Source organism: Neolamprologus multifasciatus, chromosome 5 (assembly GCF_963576455.1).
Source record: "Neolamprologus multifasciatus chromosome 5, fNeoMul1.2, whole genome shotgun sequence".
NCBI lineage: Eukaryota > Metazoa > Chordata > Actinopteri > Cichliformes > Cichlidae > Neolamprologus > Neolamprologus multifasciatus.
Genome location: NC_140443.1, coordinates 2,657,427 through 2,676,943, shown reverse-complemented (window position 1 = coordinate 2,676,943; position 19,517 = coordinate 2,657,427). Strand labels below are relative to the sequence as shown.

Below are 19,517 nucleotides of genomic sequence, written 5' to 3'. Positions count from 1 at the left end.
CATTTATTCATGCGTGCAGTGATGACAGCACTGAGCATCTTTATGTGTGTGTGTGTGTGAGAGAGGGAAGAAAACACACAAATATGTGAACTGGGAGTCACACAGGTTTCTATGACTCACTGCCAATTATTATATTTTTGTACAAGTTCTAGAAAAACGTTAAATTAATATGAAAATGCTTAAATTGGGCTCTGACATCAGTGTGTCAGCATTTTGCTTCCAGGCAGCATTTTGGCAAATTTGCACATTCCCCGGGCGTCACATAACGCCATTCTGGCACATGCCACCTGTGTTTCACCGTTAAGTGCGAGGTGTCTATCGGTGTCGGCGCGTCCGCAGCGATTCTGGCTGCAGAGAGATAACAGCTTTGCAGAGCTGCACAGTCCGCTGTGGTAGGAGGGAGCTTAGCAGACAGGAGAGCCTGGATCGCAGCCCGTTTGTGTTTTGCACATTTTTTCCACTGATGGTCTGGTTGCTCTCCTTACTTCTCTTTATTCCTCTCTACTGCAGAAGGTGGGTGATGCACACCATCAGCACAACGGGAAGCACCTGGTTTAGTTTTTTCTCTATCAAACTGCGGCTCCGACGTTCTGGAGCGCAGCACTTATCCACTCACACATCCTCACTACTGATGATACAGACTTCCTCACGTCATGGTTGTCTTTGCATCATGTTTTTGGATTGGTTCATGAAATAACTCACTGCTATAACAACTGTTAGGAAAAAGAATTATTTTTTAATGTGTATCTGCTCATTATATTGTTTTATGTACTTTAATAAAGGCTTGTAGAGCAAGGCCACTTCTAACTCACAAACTAAGTGCTCAGCCAGACTGAAAAACAGGAAGTTTTAGTGCACAGGCATATTAATAGATAAGACACTGAAATGAGGAACTTGCCATATAAGCAATGTTTGAGACTGTGTGACGTGTAAAGTACCAAAATAACACCTATATGAAGCACAGTTTATGATTCTAATGTTAGAGATGTCAACTGGCGTCTGAGCTGTGCAGAGGTCTCTCTCTTCTGGAAGATGATTGAATAAAAGAAATATCAATATTTTAACACACTATGAGGTTTTCTCTGTTCTGTCATGGGGACAAAAGAATCGGGGTTTAATATTTGGTGTTTCCGCCCAGTTCGTTATGCAACAGAGAGAACAAATGTGGCCAAAGGTTGGATCTGATATGAGGCGAACAGGAGACCGGTCTAAAAAGATTTAAAGGTAGGCACAAACCTGTTCAATAAGCAAATTTGTGCAAATTGGCTGAATTCTAAATTATTGGCTCAGTAGTGGTAAAACTGAATTGTTGAGAATAAAGTAAAACTTTGAAGTAATAAAGGGTTTAATACAACAATAACCACTAACAGGAAAAGTGCTGCTAGTTAATAATGAATATGATTTTACAGCATCTTCAACATTTGTCCTGCAATAAAACATATCTGAGGTCCATCAAAGGTCCAACATGTAAGGGGGATACTTATCGCTTATACCCAGCTCTAAATCATTGTTGTGGTGTAATTTGGTTTCCATGGACCACAGTATGTCTCAGCTCAGCCACACGTCCAAATATCAGGTGTGTTGTGGCCTTTAGGGCACATCTGAGTTTGCAGAGCAACCATCTAAAGTCCAGATCATCTGGTCCACACAACACTCGTCAGTAGGGATGGGTATCGAAAACCGGTTCTTGTTGAGAACCGGTTCCTTGGAATTGTTTGCCCTTTTTGCAAACGATTCTCTTATCGATTCCAGTCGCCCCGAATGACGTCACCACGTTGCGGAGCGTCATTTACCTGGCAGGAAACATGGCGGCTCAAACGCTCAAAAGTTTGGTCATACTTTACGAGAACGGATGACAACAGGACAACTTGCAATACTTGCAAAGTAGATATTTCATTTAAGGGAGGAAACACTACGAATATGCAAAAGCATTTGCTCACAAACACACGATGACCTTAAATGAATGTCGTGTTTTTAATTCCGGACTCGTGAATCTCAACCCAGCAGCAGCGGTAACGTTTGCACGTCCTCTCCCGTTAATGCGGCAGGTAAATAATCAACTAACAGTGCATATTATGTTAGCGCGATCTGTCTTATTACAAAACCTGCCATTACTGTGCATTTAGGTGACCATGATGAGAGAGACAGAGTCTGGCTCAGATGCTGGCAGTTCTCTGCAGTCTACCGGTAGCGTCTCCTTTCAGGCCAGGATAGACGAATGTCACCGAGCAGTGACTCAGTTTGTGGTCAAAGGCTTGCACCCGTTTTCCACAGCAGATGATTTTCAGTAAGTGAATGTGTTTAATTGTAGGCAGGGACATTACTGGATATTCTTGTGTAATTGCTACTGAATAATTTATGTTATACTTTGTTATTGCTACAGAATAATATTTATTTTATTATTTTACATTTACAATTTTTTCCCTGGGGACCCTGTGACCCCCCATTGAAGAGCCGTAGGCTGTGGATCTCTTAAGATCTCACTGTTGGGTTTGTAAGGCCATGTTACTCCTAAATTTCTATCTTGTTCAAAGAGAAGATATAAAACAAAGTTCTAAGCTAATCGACCTTAGTGTTCTCCTTTTTAAAAAAGAATCGAATCGTTAAACAGAATCGAAAATGGAATCGGAATCGTGAAAATCTTATCAATACCCATCCCAGATTATGGCCCAACCGTGCCCGCTGTCTGCATGTAGAGCACACTCTTTTCTGCAAGTCATGTTTTTTGGCATTTACATTATAATAGTCATTTCAATTTAACTTATCGTGGCAATTTTTTAAGTATGGAAAAATTGATTGTTATCCCATGAAACCAAAAATCTTTCCCTTCTAACAAACCAGAGAATCGCTCCGCAGTGCGCTGATGCTCAGCACCAGCTTCAGCGTTTTAGACCTCAGCATCCCTCTCTCCGTCTCCTCTCCACGTCCTTTTCTGTTTACGGGCTTATTATTTCTTATCTGCATGTGTGCTTATCTATAAGCAGACAGTGTTGCAACAAAGACAGTCATTCTCTCTAATCTACTCCTATATCTCTCCATCCGTCCACAACGCACGAACATTCCTTGTTGCTGGATTTTCATCTGCTTTAAGAGGACATTCACTTTGTCAGTGACGAAACACACGCTAATGTCAGATCTGTCAGGATGGAAATAGAAAATCTGTCACGCACAACCCGACAATGACAATTTTGTCTTTCATCTCTTCAACTCTGGCAGCGAGCAAAGACAAAAGTCTGTTAAATCAGAATAAAAGCGCAGAGCGACGGGGCTGGCAGGACATGAGGAAGATGAGTGATGAAAATAACCATCGGAACAGAGACAGGAGACGGAGCACAGCGACAGTTTTAGATTACAACCAGACCTAACGCACGGATTACTTTCCCCTCTATCCGTTTAGGGACAGATGGATTTCTGATCACATATTGCGACGGGACGTGGCGAGAAGACAGATGGCCTAAAAGTACGAAAAAAGGCTACGAACTGATGGCTGGACAGAGAGGGTGGAGTGAGTTAAAATCTGATTGGCTGACAGTGATGCAGATATGAGTGACAGCGAGCTCACAGCTACTGCTTGCAGCCTTTGCACTTTTGTACGGAAAGCCTTCGCTGTGCTTTCAGAGCCAGGCACATCTCAGGAACATCGCACCTTAAAAATGCATGAATCTGTGGGCAGCACGGGCCGAGGCTGGACACGAGTCAGTGTTCACATTCAGAAGTCTTTGGTGCAATTCAGAAATCTGATTGGTTGAGAATATTTTTAGTTTAATACAGGTCAAAATCAGTATCCTCCATTTCTTTGTTCTCACACAGCCATGCAATAAGAAGTCGTAATTATTATTTGTTGTTCTCAGATGAACATGTTTTATTTATTTTATTGTGCATTGTTTTTGCTATCGATCCCAGCAGCGGGAGTTTTTTTTTTCACAGCTGGTCCGCTGAATTCACCCAGAAAATATTTGTTTCACTGATTTACACAGAGAAAAGATTTGAGTTGGAGATTTTGTGTGAACTGGGTTGAACCCGGCTAAAGTAAAGTTAACCTAATTAAAGTTTTACCTGAGTCTCTCGTTTATTTAGTTGGTTATTGTTAGGAGAAAACCTCAGGAAGCAAAGAATCACGGGCCCAGAGTTAATTCATGTACATGGGCGATTCCTGAGCACGATCTGTCAACTACAGAGTCGTGCAGGAATGCGCGCCGGGCATCTGCTCACACTTTATTATATACTGTCTTACTCATGGGTGGAGTACAAGTTAAGGAAAAAACAACTTCTTATCTGGTGATTGCATACGAGGCTGCACAGGATGCAGCCTTGCAAGACAAAGAGGAACAAGTTGATTAACGATCTTGTAGTGGGTGTTGTCTAAACTTGAGCAACTTCCTCATGTGGTCACTTTGTTCCAGTTAAAGAAATGCTGACACGCTATGTACAGGCATTACTGTGAAATTCAAATAACGCTAAACATAAGCGATTATCACAGTTGAATAAAGAAAAAAGAAAATCTTTTAACAGTTATAAACCCACAAAACAAGAAAAACTGTACTAGGTGTGGGAAAAATGAAGAGCAGATGTTTTGAAGATTTGCAGCTGTGCAGCGTTCTGATTGGTTGATCAGCTACTTGAGTCTGATTGTATTTCTTTCTTCAAAACAGAGATTTATGAAGCACCAACTGCTGCTGAAGGCCTCCCCACATCGTTAGTTAACCTCCAAGAATAGTTCTTCACGAAAACAAAAACAACTGCAGCACTTTTAGATTCTGGGACAGCTTCAGCACACATGTGATAATAATGATGTTTGCCGAGATTAAGCAGCAACTGGATTCTTTCTAAAGATGTCGGGCTTTGGGGGACTCGGTCTGTTGCATTCCCTTTGTTCCTGACAACAAAGCGACACGATGCACACGGATGCTCCGCGCTGCTTACCACATAGAGCTGCTTCCACAGCAAGGCCCATTCCTGCAGTGTTGACGTGACCTCGGTGACAATGGGGTCTTCGAGAGGCACCACAGTCTCATGTGGCCTGCAATAGAAAACAGACACACACACATTTAATTCACAGCTGCTGGGTTTGGACAAGCATCAGCTGTCCATAACTGAAGCAGATTTGAGGACACACAGAGCAGCACGTCCACAGTACAAAGCCTTTAAATGTGAAATTGTTAACACGAGACAATAAAAGCTCGGCCTGCTTTGTCACCAGAGGAACTTGGCGACTGTGTGGAGTTGCGTGGGTCAGGTTTCTACACTAATGAATTAAAGTGAACTGACAGTTCAGTGAAGCAGAAATCCAAACACTAATCTTATTAAAGCACAGAGAATCCACTTATATCGCCTGTACCAACAAAGCACACTTCATTCACAGGTGGAAACACAATGTGCTGCAAAAAGCACGAGCCTACGTATGAAATAAGGTAAACTGTCAAAGTCAAAGTCAGCTTTATTATCAAAAACAGGTGTACAGATCATGCACATTGATAAATCTGACAGTCGTCACACGCCTTCTAAGGATGGTTCCCAAGGGCTGTAAATATAATGAAAAAAGCAGAGGCCCTAAGATTGAGCCCTGCAGAACCCCAAACTGAAGAGGAGCAGAAAAGGACTCATGAAAGAAAGATAAGAGCTAAACCAATTCAAAGCAGTGCCACCAGTGTTGGGAAGGTTACTTTTAAAATGTATTCCATTACAGATTACAGATTACATGCCCCAAAATGTATTCTGTAACGTATTCCGTTACGTTACTCAATGAGAGTAACGTATTCTGAATACTTTGGATTACTTAATATATTATCATGCTGTTTACAACTACATGAATGTACTATTGCTGTGATTTATTACTGTTACTGAAGGTCCGCGGCTCCGAACCGTAGTAAAGGGACCTCTGGCTAATATGTCGGGTTTGTGTCGGACTCGTAGCTGAAAACTAGCTTTACTTTGTTGTCTGGGTCAACTTTGCTAGCGAGAGACAGAGAGAGGCGTTGAAAGGCTGCTCCAACAGAACTTATTGTTTTGGAGGAAAACACGAACACGGTGTACAGTCGAGTCTTAATAGCTTACTTACAACTGGGCTCGTCAGGCTCTCTTCTTGGCTGCAGTGGTTATTATTATATTTACATGCTTCCAGCTCCCGTTTCTGCTCGATGACAGCTCGTACTTTTCCTTTTTCTCCCTCCCTCGCTCACAGACACATAACGTGTATGGCAGTCCATTCTCCCTGCAGCACGGACTACACTGCCCATGATGCTACATTCTTTAGAGCTATACCTGTAGCATTCTGCCTGTTAGCTTAGCACAACAACAACAACAAAAAGGCCTCTCTCACCCAGGAAACAGAGAGCGTCACCCTGTAACCATGGCAACAGTAACGCTGCCGCCTGGAACAACAGAACATGTCAAACAAAACCCAAACAGTCCTGACCCGCCACAATATGAAACAGGGAAGTACCGCCGTGTAATCCATTTATTTCAACAAAGTAACTGTATTCTAAATACCACCTTTTTAAACGGTAACTGTAACGGAATACAGTTACTCATATTTTGTATTTTAAATATGTAACGGCGGCACATGTATTCCGTTACTCCCCAACACTGAGTACCACGAATGTCTGCAAGATGGTGTAAGCCACACAGTAAATGTTGTGGTCTACAGTGTCAAAGGCAGGTGTTTGGTCAAGGAGGACCAGAACAACATGATTACTAGAATCGCAGGAAAGGAGGAAATCATTAAAAACCTTTAAGACTGCTGACTCAGTGCTATGAAGGTTTTTAAAGCCTAATTGAAAGACCTCTAAGATACCGTTCTCATTTAAAAAAATCCATCAACTGGGAATATACAATTTTCTCTAAGATTTGAGACATAAAAGACGGCTTGGAGATAGTCTGTAGTTAGCCAATACAGTGACTGCATGCTTAAAATTAGCAGGGACTACACCAGATATTAATGTGTCATTAAGTTAAATAACACACATGGATTATGACTCTTGGAGGAAATTATCTTGGAGAAGTATTTTCTTTTAGCCTCTTTGACCGTATCCTGATAGAGGCACCTGCAGTTTGTCCCTCTGCATTCAGCTCTATGACACTTCGTCATTACAGCCCAAGTGGTGTTATTAAACCAAGGCTCAGTTTTAGCCTTGGGCTGCCTGGTTTTTAATGGTACCACAGAGTCCAGTATAGTAAGGCAAGAAGATTCAAACCAGGAGTTGAGGTCCTCTGTGTCCAAGGGAGTGAGATCAGCAGGGACAGCTGGCTAAAAGCAAAGGAGAACCCGACAGCAGTGGAAGGGTTAATGATCCAACAGCGGCGAACGTGTGCGGTGGTTTCGTGAAAACAGCTTCAGAAAATGCAGCGTCAGATATTTCCACGTCTGACTCATGTAGACTGTGTGACAAGACCAAGTCTGGTGTGTTTCCGTGTCCGTGTGTGGGGCCGGGTATGGACCGGACCAGATTAAAAGAGTCAGGCTTAAAAACACCTTCACCAGAGGTTTGTCTGGACAGCAGACATGGATATTAAAACCTCCCACAATAAAAACATGATTCTGAAAGGTAATTTATGAAGTTCTTCTTCTATTTAGGGCGATAAATAACAGCAAAGAGCACTGAAGTAGAGCGATTAACTTCAAAACACATGAGCTCAAAGCTGGAAGATGAAAACATCCTTAAAAATAAAATCACCCGCTGGAAGACTGCTTCCCAAAGGGGAGTTTTTCCTCCCCACAGTTGCCAAGCGCTTGCTCAAAGGGGATCGTCAGATTGCTGGCCTCGTCTCTAACGCTGTAAGCGTATCTACAGCATTACTTGTACAGCATTAGAGACAGGCAGCTGTTGTTTGCATTTGAAGCCATATAAATAAACTTGAATTCTAAATTAAATGAATGGACTTTATTGTTTGTTTTGTTCATTCACCTCGCCTTCACCTCTCCTCCTAGCAGCTCAGTGCAGCAGCATTTTGAAGTAAAAGCATGGATTACTGTTTCCAAATGTGGCCTGGATAAAATAAGTCTTACTTTTGCCAAGCGCCTTATACAACACAGCTCAGTCTTTCTACCGACATTCACTCAGGAGGAACTCGGGTTCAGTGTTTTGCCTCTTTGCAGTCTGGAGCAGCCGTGGATCGAACCACCGTCCTTCCATCAGTAGATGACCTCCTCTACCTCCTCCTCACGTCTTCAGGTGGAACAAAGAAAGACCTCGTTTCACCCGAGCACTTGTACATAAGTTTGAGCATCGGGGATTTCTTCACTAGAACTGAAAGCTGCGTCTCCAGCCTGGAGTCAAGAGTATTAAAACAACACACACACTTTTGTTCTTCTTCTCATCCCACGCTACCTTTCTGCTCGCCCCTCCCTCACTCAGGGAAGCACTTCTTTCCTTCTTACCCCTCTGCTCACGTACCCCCTCCCTCCGCGGCATACAGTAACTGATTAATTAATAACAACCAGAGTGCCAGATTAGCTGATCTCCCAGCTGAGCTGTAGCTGGCGGCCGCCTGGTGATTTCACACACATTAGTTACACTTGTATCACAGACGCGTCTCCTCCTCTTCGCCTCTGTTCTACTTTTCACTCAGCCTAATCGCTCCCTCCTCCCGCTTCCCTGCCTCGTGTTCCTCCTCCTCTCTTTTCTGGCACATCTCCATCATCCATTTGCACTTTCTACTCTTCCTCTTCTGTGTTGCCTTTCCCGTTATTCCCCCTTTTCTGCTTTCTCTCCTGCATTTCTTCCCTCTTTGGTACCTCTTTCTCCCTCTGCACCCACATCTCCACAGTCTTTGGTTTCTGTCTCCTAGCCTGACCTCTGTCTGTGTTTCTGTCGTTTGCAAATCTTTATCCATATCCTCTCTCACCGTACCCCACAACTAGTCTCCATCTGGTTATCTCTGCCCCGAGCCGCCACAGTGTTTCTCCGTCAGTCTCAAGCCACTTATATTTTCATCTGCTGCCTCATAACGGTCTCTCTTTATTATTATTCTCTGTTATTCTCCATGCAGTTCATTCTTAAAAACACTCGCTGCCTCTGTTTTGAAACTCTTGAGAGAAGAAGAGATTTATTGGGGGGGAAATTCTTTTTGTCTTTCATCCTTTGGTTATATTCACACCCCGCAGCTGTTAAAACTTTACAGCGATTTAATATTCTGTATTCTCTGGGCTGCTTTAAACGACTCCAATCCAGCCTCTTATTTCTTAGTTTTTGTGCATTACAGAAAACATTTTCAACGATGCTTCCAGTGTGCTGCGTGACACATTAGCACGGCGAAGTGCATCTCACTAAAAGATCGCAGGCTGTCAGCAGAGGCGTAGCGGCATCGATGCCGGAGCCCCTCGTGGTTGTATCCTCGGTCCATTTCTCAACACCCTCTGCATAAATGACTGTATCAGCACTTCAGCAGCACTCCATCTCTCACTTTACGCAGTGGTGCACTTACAGTGTGTGACAGCTGAATGTCAGCGGCACATCGAGCGCACACTGCTCCCATCTGAATCCACCTCCGATGAAGCAGTTTGACAGCTCCCGGCAGCTCGGACGTAGATAATAAACACGGCTTTAGCCAGCCTGTTTACACCCGCTGGCAGCAACGACAGCATCACACAAGAGCTGCTGGCCCCCGCCTTCTATCGCTGGTGCATCAAACCCCCCCCACATCCTGTAATCTGGCACATCCGGATGTTTTTACCCTGCAAAAGCAGGTTCGATGGAGCTTTTTCTGCTCCTGACCTCTCGGACCACAACAACAGAGCCACTAAGTGCACTTAGTCCATAACACTCATCACCACCTCAGACCACAGCTGAACTTGGCTTTGGACCGGGCGTGTTTGTATACGTTCTCTGTCACAGCTGCTGAGCCGTGTGCATCAGTGTGTCGTCCTCAACACTCCACAAACTCCTCAGATGACCCTCAGATTCAAACCCAGAACGTTCATGTTATAAAAACACTGAGGGCCCCCGGTGCTCCCCCTCAGCCTCCCTGTGGATGCACTAATAGGATGAATTTGAAATTCACTGAGCTGTTATGTTCACAAGATTTTCAAAAAACCTGACCTCTGACCTCGGCCTTGAGGTCAAGTTCGCTGAGATTTAAACTCATTCCAGATTTTTAGGAGCTGCTATGTTACCTTGTTCTCGACTTATTGCGAACACCTGGCTGCCCAGCGGGGCGACGACAGTACCAGGACAGGACCAGCCTATGGCCGAGGGGTGAACGTCATCTTGAAACAACTCTAATGTGGTTTCAGCTGCCAGCCTCACATACTCAGGACCCAGTACAGACTTAAATGCAGGGGAGGCGTGATGAACTGAGCCTCCCCGCAGCAGCGCCACAGACCACGCCCTCCTGCAAACTAATGCGGTTTCAGCCCTGACAGCCAGCTACCATTCAGACGATGATCAGCAGAGAAATGATGAATATGTCAGAACAGGTTGAACTGAAGTGTTTGTGAAGTCTTTTCATGTTTCAACCAAATTTAAACATAAATGATCAGTTTTTAAAGGTCGTGATTGGCCGACCAGTGATGGAGGTAACTGCAGAGACTAACACCACCAGGGTCAAACGGCTGATAGACACAAATACCCCAATGACTTTGGAGCGATGAGCCGATTTGTTTTTCTTGCAGTACTCTGTTAACTGGTTTCCTTAAATGTGCATCTTAAGTTGTAGCTTCTGGTTTCATGGATATCATGTGTGAGAGTGGAAGGACACCAGTGCACTAGGTGACAGTATGGAAACAAAAGTCTGAGTCTTTCTTAATTTTAGTTAAACAGAAAAGTCAGCTGAGTCAGATGCTCTGAGCTCAAAAATCAAACCCGAGCATGTCGACACGCTCCGCCGTTACCTCTGCGGTTATTAGGGTCACGCTGCACTGAATGAAGGACATTCAGCAGGAATTAAGCCTCGTGGCTGAGAGCAGCAGCACTGATCAGGATCAAGTTTTTACTGAGGCCAAAGATCCAAGGAGCAGGATGACTCCTGTACTCAGAGCAGGCGCCCCCTGCTGGCCATTAAAACGGAATAGCTGGCACATCCTACCTGCGTGCAGCCCTGAGCGTTTGAGCCGCTGCTCCTTTCGTCATTTCCGCTTTCCCACGCTGTCAAACTCAATTCTGTCGTCTTTGATCCAATAATCGTTTTGCCTGTTTTCTGTTCCCTGTGCTTTAAATCTCACTGCTATTCTGTTCTTCTGCATTTCAGACTCTCATTCATGCAACTCACCTCCTCCACATCTCCACCTTACCTGGATGCCTCAGCTGAGCCTCCATCTGTGGTGTGTTTCACCATGACTACCAGCTTCTAGTGTCCAGGGATCTTGTCATGCTTCCTGCCATTAAACTGCTTTGATTTGGTGCGTCATGCGACTCAGTCTGTGTACTTGAGCTGTATTAAGCTCTGTTTACTGAACTCCCAGCAGACAGCGAACTGAAGCGCTCACACGATCCAGCAAATGTGTAATTCTGTCTCGTAGTTTGTGATTGGTCCCGTTTGCTGCACTATCACCAAGTGGGTTTTTCCATATAAGCCTGTAGGCTCATTACCTAAACATATAAAGACCCTCGTGGCTGTTCTTGTGAACTGGCAGTATTTAAATGAAACTAATTTGAATCTTGATGTCTTAATCAGTTATTAGATGATGACATTTTGAACCCAACAAACTGCTGATGGTCTCTTAGGTTTTACATTAGCTCAAGTCACCCTGAAATATGAACACGGAAAAGATGAGAAGTTCTTTTGTGCTTCATAAAATTTATTTAATGCTCCACAATCTTTGCAGCACGAATCCAAACTGGTATAAAAGCTTTTCTTTGCACATTCAAAAAGACTGCATTCATGGGAAAATGTGACATTATTAAGTTAGGATAATAAATAAATTGTCCCTTAAATGATACGTGATAAGCTACAGTAAATCCAGCCTGGTGCTTAAGCAGCTCAGAGAAAATTAGAACGAGGGATTTGGTTTTAGCGTCTTATTTTCATTTATTTGGTGCTTTGAATTGTTAAGAAACAGCTTTAAAATCAAAAAGTTAGAAAAAGGACCGAAGCAGGATGACAGAAGAGTGGGAAAGGAAAAAGATGGCTCTGATAAAACACGATCAGTCCAATGAAATGATAAAAGCGTACACATGTGCAGACACTTTTCTCTCTTTTTTAAACACATGTGCTCTTTTCCATCTGTGGATCACAAACATCAAGCTCCGTATGCTGACATTAACCTCGGGGTTAAACGCAGGGCAGCCGTCATTTCAGCGCACCGGTCGCTGAGCTGACGGTCACTGTGCAAACAGCGCAACACTCTGCTTCTAAAAATACGTCCACACTGTTCACGGCGCCCAGAGGTTACATGGAGCACTGCCTGTAACATTAACTATTCATTTAGATGTGAACTGCACATACTGCACATACTCAGACTGTCTTATTGAGATTAGATCCTGGTTCTCCTCCAATTTCCTCAAACTCAACAGTAATAAAACTGAAGTTTTACTTGTTGGTACACCATCTATCTTAACCAAATCCCACAGCTTTTCCATTAGCATTGAACGTTCTCCCACCCTTCCCTCCCCTCAGGTTAAGAGTTTGGGTGTCATACTTGATAATACTCTCTCATTCCAGTCTCACATTAATTACATAACCCGGTCTGCTTGCTTCCATTTACGTAATATTAACCGACTCCGCCCCTTCCTTACTTCCCATGCTGCTGCCATCCTTGTCCATAGTCTTATTACATCCCGTATTGATTACTGTAATTCCCTCCTATTTGGTCTCCCGAAAAGGTCCCTTCATAAACTCCAACTTCCTCAAAATTCTGCAGCTCGGATCATAACCCGTACTCCGTTAAGTGCTCATATTTCCCCAGTTCGTCAGCAGCTTCACTGGTTGCCCGTAGAAACCAGGATAAACTTTAAAATCTTACTTCTCACGTTCAAATGTATCCATAAATCTGCTCCTTCATATTTGTGTGACCTGCTCCATATCACCACTGTTTCCCGCCCTCTCAGATCATCATCTGCTTCTCATCTTACTGTTCCGTCCTCACGTCTCATCACTATGGGGAGCAGAGCTTTCAGTCGCTCTGCTCCTCGGCTCTGGAGCTCTCTTCCTCCTGCACTAAGAAATATTGACACCCTTTCCGTATTTAAGACACAGCTCAAAACACACCTGTTTAAACTGGCTTATTCGCTTTAATGCTGATTTTATCTGTTGTCAAGCTCTGTTTTGTAATTTTAACTTATTTGATGTATTTTAAGTACTACTGTTCCTTTTATTAATTGTGTTCTTTGTAAGGTGACCTGGGGTTTCTGAAAGGCGCCCTCAAATAAAATGTATTATTATTATTATTATTATTACTGCCATTTATTCACAATGTCACAATGCACTGCACATTTTTAAAAATTGTCTTTTGTAACCGACTCATTATTTATGAGTTCATAAGCATGTTTTGTCATTTGTGCAGCTTTAGTCTGTGTCCACACAGTGCAGAGTGGGTCCACGTGCACCTACAACCAATGAGTCTCCAGCTAACAGGCAGGTATGAAGGAAATCTGCAGAAACCCTCCAAGCAGGAAGATTCAAACTTGGAATTTTCATATCTGAAAGATGGCAGCACTGATCTCTGGAGCACCAAATACAAAACTTGTGCAATGTATGAAATTATTTTCTTTTAATCATAAAACTAGTAACCAAGTTGCGGCTTCATCGTTATACCGACGGCACTGTATGCAGCGGAGACTTGGAAATCAACTGCAAAGATCAACCGCCATCTTGACGTCTTCCAACAACGTTGTCTTCGACGGCTGCTCAAGATCACATATCGGGATCGCGTTACCAGTGAAGAAGTATATCGCCGTGCGGGAGTAGAGCCGCTCCAAGTCACCAAGCGTCGGTTCAGATTTGCCGGTCACATCCTTCAGCTACCGGACCCGAGACCTGCCCGTGTCGCGGTTCTGTGGAACCCGAAGAATGGAAAGAGACGGCGAGGAAGACCTAAAATAACACAGAGGAGGACTTTCCTTGAAGATTTACGTTCAGTCGAACTGTCATGGGATGAAGCAACAACTGCCGCGATAGACCGAGTTCGATGGCGTTCTCTTGTCGCCCGATGCGCCGATCGGCGCGGGAGGATCTAAGTCTAAGTATAAAACGAATAAGAAACTAGTAAAACAAATGTATTTCTGTTTTTTGTGGAGCAGAGATTGTCTCCTCGTATTAAACCTTCAAATGTAGAAGAAATGGTGCAAAAAATGTACGTTTTACAGCATTTGTGTTTCTCTTTGAGCCTTCGGTGCTTTGCAGGAGCATGCTACTGTTGCTAACTGCTAACATGACTAACTGTTTTCAACCTGAACCACAGCTTCTTCATAGACTGACCAAGTAGTTTTGGCACCTACAGTAAATCTAACGAGTGAGTAAAACAAAACAGAACCTCTTGAATAAAGGACTGCTGTCCTCTAGTATTTCAGGCTGGTTTGCTACAGCACCAGTGTAAAGCCAGTGTTGGAAATCTGGTGCATCGCTTTGCAACCTTGCAGCTTTGCATTGTCAGAATACAGAATCTGATTTGTATAAAAACTCATTCTTCATCTTCAGTAGGGCTGCCACGATTAGTCGACTAGTCACGATTATGTCGACTATCAAAATCGTCGACAACTGATTTAATAGTCGACGCGTCGTTTGAAGCTTTGTAAGATCACAAAAGACGCAGGAATAAGTAGTAGGATTTAAGAGTGTAATAACGGACTGAAACAGAAGATGGCAGCACTGCATGTACAAGGATGCCAGCTGCCGTTAAACCCCGAAGAAGAAGAAGCTGTGTCCCAGAATTCATAGCGTGGCCCAGCTCAGTTTCCAACAATGGCGGCAGCTAGTTAGTTTTAATATTACTCTTATTATTCTTTCTGGGTCACAAAATAAACGTTTAACATATTTTCAGGCGAGAATGTAGCTGTGTAAACCTCAAATATCTGCTCAGTTTATCAAGACACCACATATTTTCAAAAGCGCTCCGACGTTTTCGGAGACGTCTGTTAGCCACTAGCTCGATAGCTAGCCGGGGGCTAGGCTAACTAGAGCCGTGAGAACACCGGACTCCCGGCAGATCGTTTTCAAACCCACCGCCGTCTTTCGCTACTCAGGTTAAACATGATATATAAGTCACTTAGATAACTTAAAAATGTTATTGTTTGGCTTTTTTTCAGTATTTTATTTGTTCCTGAGTAAATCGGTTTGGCTGAGACTTTTAGCTGTTAATCATGAGGTTCAATATTAGAGAGAAAGTCTGGGTATACTGGACCTGTAGGGAAGAAAATGACATCTTCATCTAAATTATCAACCCAATAAAAATATGAACCCTAACCCAGTTGGGAATATATTGTATTTAATGACAGTTGTTTCTTTACACAAACTTGAAAGGAAGTGGAACTTGCCTCAAGTGTTTGAATTATTCTGCTTGTTAAACTTGTTGGAATAAAGGATTAAAAACGAGCCTCTGGAGTGTTTCTCTGACCTGCTGCTACCATCAGCCTGTTCGACTGTTTTCAGAGGGACCCTGAAGCCTCGCCTCGAGCCTCAGATGCTTCAGTGCTTCTCGGGAACATTGTGCTGCTACCTTCTGCTATTGAACAGTCATTTTAATTCATTTGGACAATTTTTTTTCCCATGTAGCAAAACCTCGCGTCAGTCCAGGTGGAGCCAAAATGCCAGAAAAGAACAGATCAAAGGACCTGGTGAGTTAAAAATCTGTCACTTCATAATCGATCCACATGCACTGTGCAGAAAACCTGCATGACAGTCGGGTCCTGGGGTCTGACTGAAGCTGCAAACAAACTGTGATCAGACTCACTGAGGAGCTCAGACAGGCTCTACACAAAGTGTTTAAGTTCAGACATGAGCCTGATTTCATTCTTTTACGCCTGCAACGATTTTGTTTGTTTGTTAGTTTTTTTTGGTGCATTTTGCTGTTCAAGTCTTTTTGTAGCGTTACTATAAACGTGTCGCGTGCTGCACTTGTACAGTAGGTTTCTCTCTCCGTGTGTAGTGATGAGGTGCAGGGTTGTGATAATTGTAAATGTCAGCTCGGAGAGCTTCCCGGCACAAACCTGCAGGCTGCTGCACACTGGTGCCTCCCCTGGATCGACACAGGGACGCAGGCAGGCCGACTCCACGGGAACAAATTAAAATCCACTAAACTCATTTGACCTCATGCTGCAGTTTTTACATGAAGATATTCAAATCTCTCCGTGCCGTCTCAAACACATGAGACATTAAATCACTGGCAGATTTTCTAGGATGCAGAGTGACCACGCTGTGATTCTCACAGGACAGTAAAAGTAGAAGCTTTGTGAAAAGAAGCTTCACTAAAGCTCAGAAGCGTCTACTGTACAGATGTCCTGCTGCCTGCTTCATGCACAGCAGAAATCCTCCTTGGTGCTGTGAGCAGTGCTGGATGGTCAACTCTTTGTTTGTCACCTTTTACCCAGCAGACCAATCACAGCGATCCAGGAGACCTGTTGGTGGGTGTACCACTTTACTGTGATCACATCCCGTTTTCTTTAATGCACTAATGTAAAACATTGATGTACATAATTCAATAATTATATGAAGCTTACGCCTAAGTTATAAGTAACCATCTGTCTTTTTTCCTGGTTGTCTGTTCTTTACATCACTTCCACTTTCCCACGCTCTCAAACGCAACACTTACATCATTGCATTATATCTCGGTCCTCATTGTCATTCTCTCTTTCAGGCTCTCATATGTGCAACCAGCCTCCTCCCTATCTCCGCCTCCCCCGAATCACTCAGAGCTCCATCCAAGCCTCCATCTAAATCACCAGCGTCTGGATTCCAGGGGCTCCCGTCCTAAATCCTGCCACCGCTAGGATCCCGTAATGACACGTTGGGTCATCGATAGATTTTCTCTCACAGTAAATTTTGTTCCATTCTTCCAATCGTTCTCTCCATGTTGTAATTACAGTAAAGGTTCAGCACAGTCTGAACTACCACAGCGCTCGTGAACTGAGAAGAAACATCAGTGAGGTAGAATAAGTGCAGCAGGGAGCAGGTGGTGCTCAGGGAGCTCCAGCAAGAAAACTTAGAGTTGAAGTTGGCTCAAAATGAGCTGATGTAATGCCAAGCTGACCAATCAGGTGCATGCACGGTCCAGCGTCCCTGAGGTAAAACATGAAGTACTAGCTTTAAACACATTATTCTGTTTGTCAGTACGGATTTTAATTGGTACCTGAAGCAACACCACCTCCACCACCAGTGTCTGTAACTCTGAACATGGCTCATTTGTTTGTACAGTGAAGACACACACAGTGTAATTCTCTTATTCCCTCACACACACACCCACGTGCATATCGAAAGCTCTGCAGCTTTAAGACCCACTCGATCAACAGTCTTTAATTATGTTTGTCATCATGCAGCAGCCTCCATCTCCCTTCAGTAAAATACACCAACTCTCCGTCTCGGCCCGGGGGCCGACTTGAAACTCTAAAAGATTCACTAATTCCCATTAATTTACTCTCTCTGCCTTTAATTAAAAAACTCTTATGCAAATCGCGACACGCTCTGTAACGCTGATTAATCTGAAATTTGGAGGGTTTTGTTTTTTTTGTTTTTTTTTAAAAGCTTTTCCAATAATTATGCTAATGTATTAAAATATGTACAGTTGAACTTGGAAGGAAATGAGAAAAAAGGAGGTTTATACCTTATTTAGAAAGAATGAGTCTCAAAACAACTGATCCCAACAGAAAAGCAGATTTCATCAAATTACCTCCTAAACTGTTTTAGCTGCAGAAGAAGAAAAACACCTCCCAGCACTGCGGATATAAAATATACCCGACTGTGGCATCATCCCACATACGGCACACGAGGGCGACTCAAATCGGATCAGATCTGGAGTGACTGAAAGATGATGACATACAGTATGGTGCGAAAGGCTTTTGATGATTGTTATCTCACAACAGCATCAGGAAGGAGTCTGATCGGCCCCCAAACTCACTGCGATCTAAACATGGAGCCAGACTCACAAGTTCTTCAGCTGAAAGCAGAGCAGCAAGTCCTGCAGCAGGAAGCAGGGCCCCGAAGAGCCCAGATCAACATCTCAGGCTCAGCAGAAGACTCGGAAACGGACTGAATCCACCGAAAAACTGTGGCAACTTCTCCAAGATGCTAACCTCATTAGCACCTTGAAAACAAGTGCAGAGCTGGTGCTCTTAAAAGCAAAACTGGGTTTCCCACAGATGATTGCAGCGGCTCACCGTGTGCATGTGTGTGCTGCAAACCACGCCACATGTGCAGGTGGTACGAATAATGCAGTTTTTCTCTACTTTATGACAAAAAACAGACTCGATTGTTTTGGCCTGCAAGTATTAGCTGCCACATGTGCAGCTTTCATTAGTGAGTCAGACAATAAGTTTTAAAAACCTGTGGAAGTGACTGGAACAAATGCAGGGCTGACTGAATACTTTTTAATGTATTCTCACTCTCAGCAGAGGCTGTTAGCGACGCTCTGTCTGTGAAGCTCTGGTTAAAATCCTCTTCAGACAGAAAAGAGACACTAATGTCTGAATGAGTAACAGGAGGGAAAGAAAGAGGACAATAAATGCTTTTTGCTGTTTTTATGTTCAACACGACGGCTTTCAGCCCTCAAACTGAAACATGATGCTGGAGTCAGTGATGGTGTTAAATTCATTGAAAGCCTGAGGTTCTACAGAGGCTCAGTGTAGTGTCGCAGGTTTACACACTTACCCTCTGTTGGTGACGATGGCCTTCTTCAAGTGAACGTAGCTAGCAGGAAAAACTCCCTGGAGAGACACAGACAGAAAAAATAACAGAAGAAAGATAATTAATCACCCTCTACTTCTCATCCAATAACACCGAGAGACAGATCACGATAAAGACATGTAGAGCAGCGGTCTCCAACCTTTTTTGCGCCACGGACCGGTTTATGCCCGACAATATTTTCACGGACCGGCCTTTAAGGTGTCGCGGATAAATACAACAAAATAAAACTAGTACCAGTTCTGAAAAAAAGAAGATTTATTCATAACACACGTGAAAAGACCCAGGAAAACCGAGTAAACGATAAAACGATAACAAAATAACGCTGAAAACCGATAAAAACCCTGAAAACTATACATTTCACACCTGAGCCTCAACTCTCGCTGTCCGGTACCAAACGACTCACGGACCGGTACCGGTCTGAGGCCCGGGGGTTGGGGACCGCTGATGTAGAGTAAAGACTCTCCTCTGTGTGCAGCAGCGAGACGCTCCTCAATCATTCATGTACAATAATGTGAAAGTTATAACGGAGGCTGATGGCAGGTCGCTTCTTTTCTTTGATTGGAGATCTTACAGTGAGGAGAAATACATGTTGCCTTTGCCATCAGAACGTCATGACAGTGTGACCTGACACAAAATGACAGCGAATCCACATTTTTGCACAGATTTGACCTTTTAAAGGCACGTGGTCCTAAGCGTCTGTGAAGGTTCTCCGTCAACCAGGTCGTCGTAGTCTAAGGCAGCGGTCCCCA

At 43.6% G+C, this 19,517-nt stretch overlaps 1 protein-coding gene across 11 annotated transcripts in view; it reads right to left on the bottom strand.

The window, feature by feature from the left end:
- Positions 1-19,517, bottom strand: part of LOC146517776 (dedicator of cytokinesis protein 3-like) — a 313,061-nt gene that overhangs the window by 136,495 nt on the left and 157,049 nt on the right. For 9 of the 11 annotated variants that reach the window (XM_085160372.1, XM_085160374.1, XM_085160375.1 and 6 more), the window contains 2 exons: positions 18,733-18,788; positions 4,924-5,020 (listed from right to left, as the gene is read on the bottom strand). In XM_085160372.1, the coding sequence (XP_085016498.1) occupies positions 4,924-5,020; positions 18,733-18,788 (153 nt within the window). Of the gene's footprint in view, positions 1-4,923; positions 5,021-11,227; positions 12,653-13,346; positions 16,308-18,732; positions 18,789-19,517 lie in introns of those variants that run through there. The other 2 variants (XM_085160379.1, XM_085160378.1) reach the window with 2 other exon arrangements.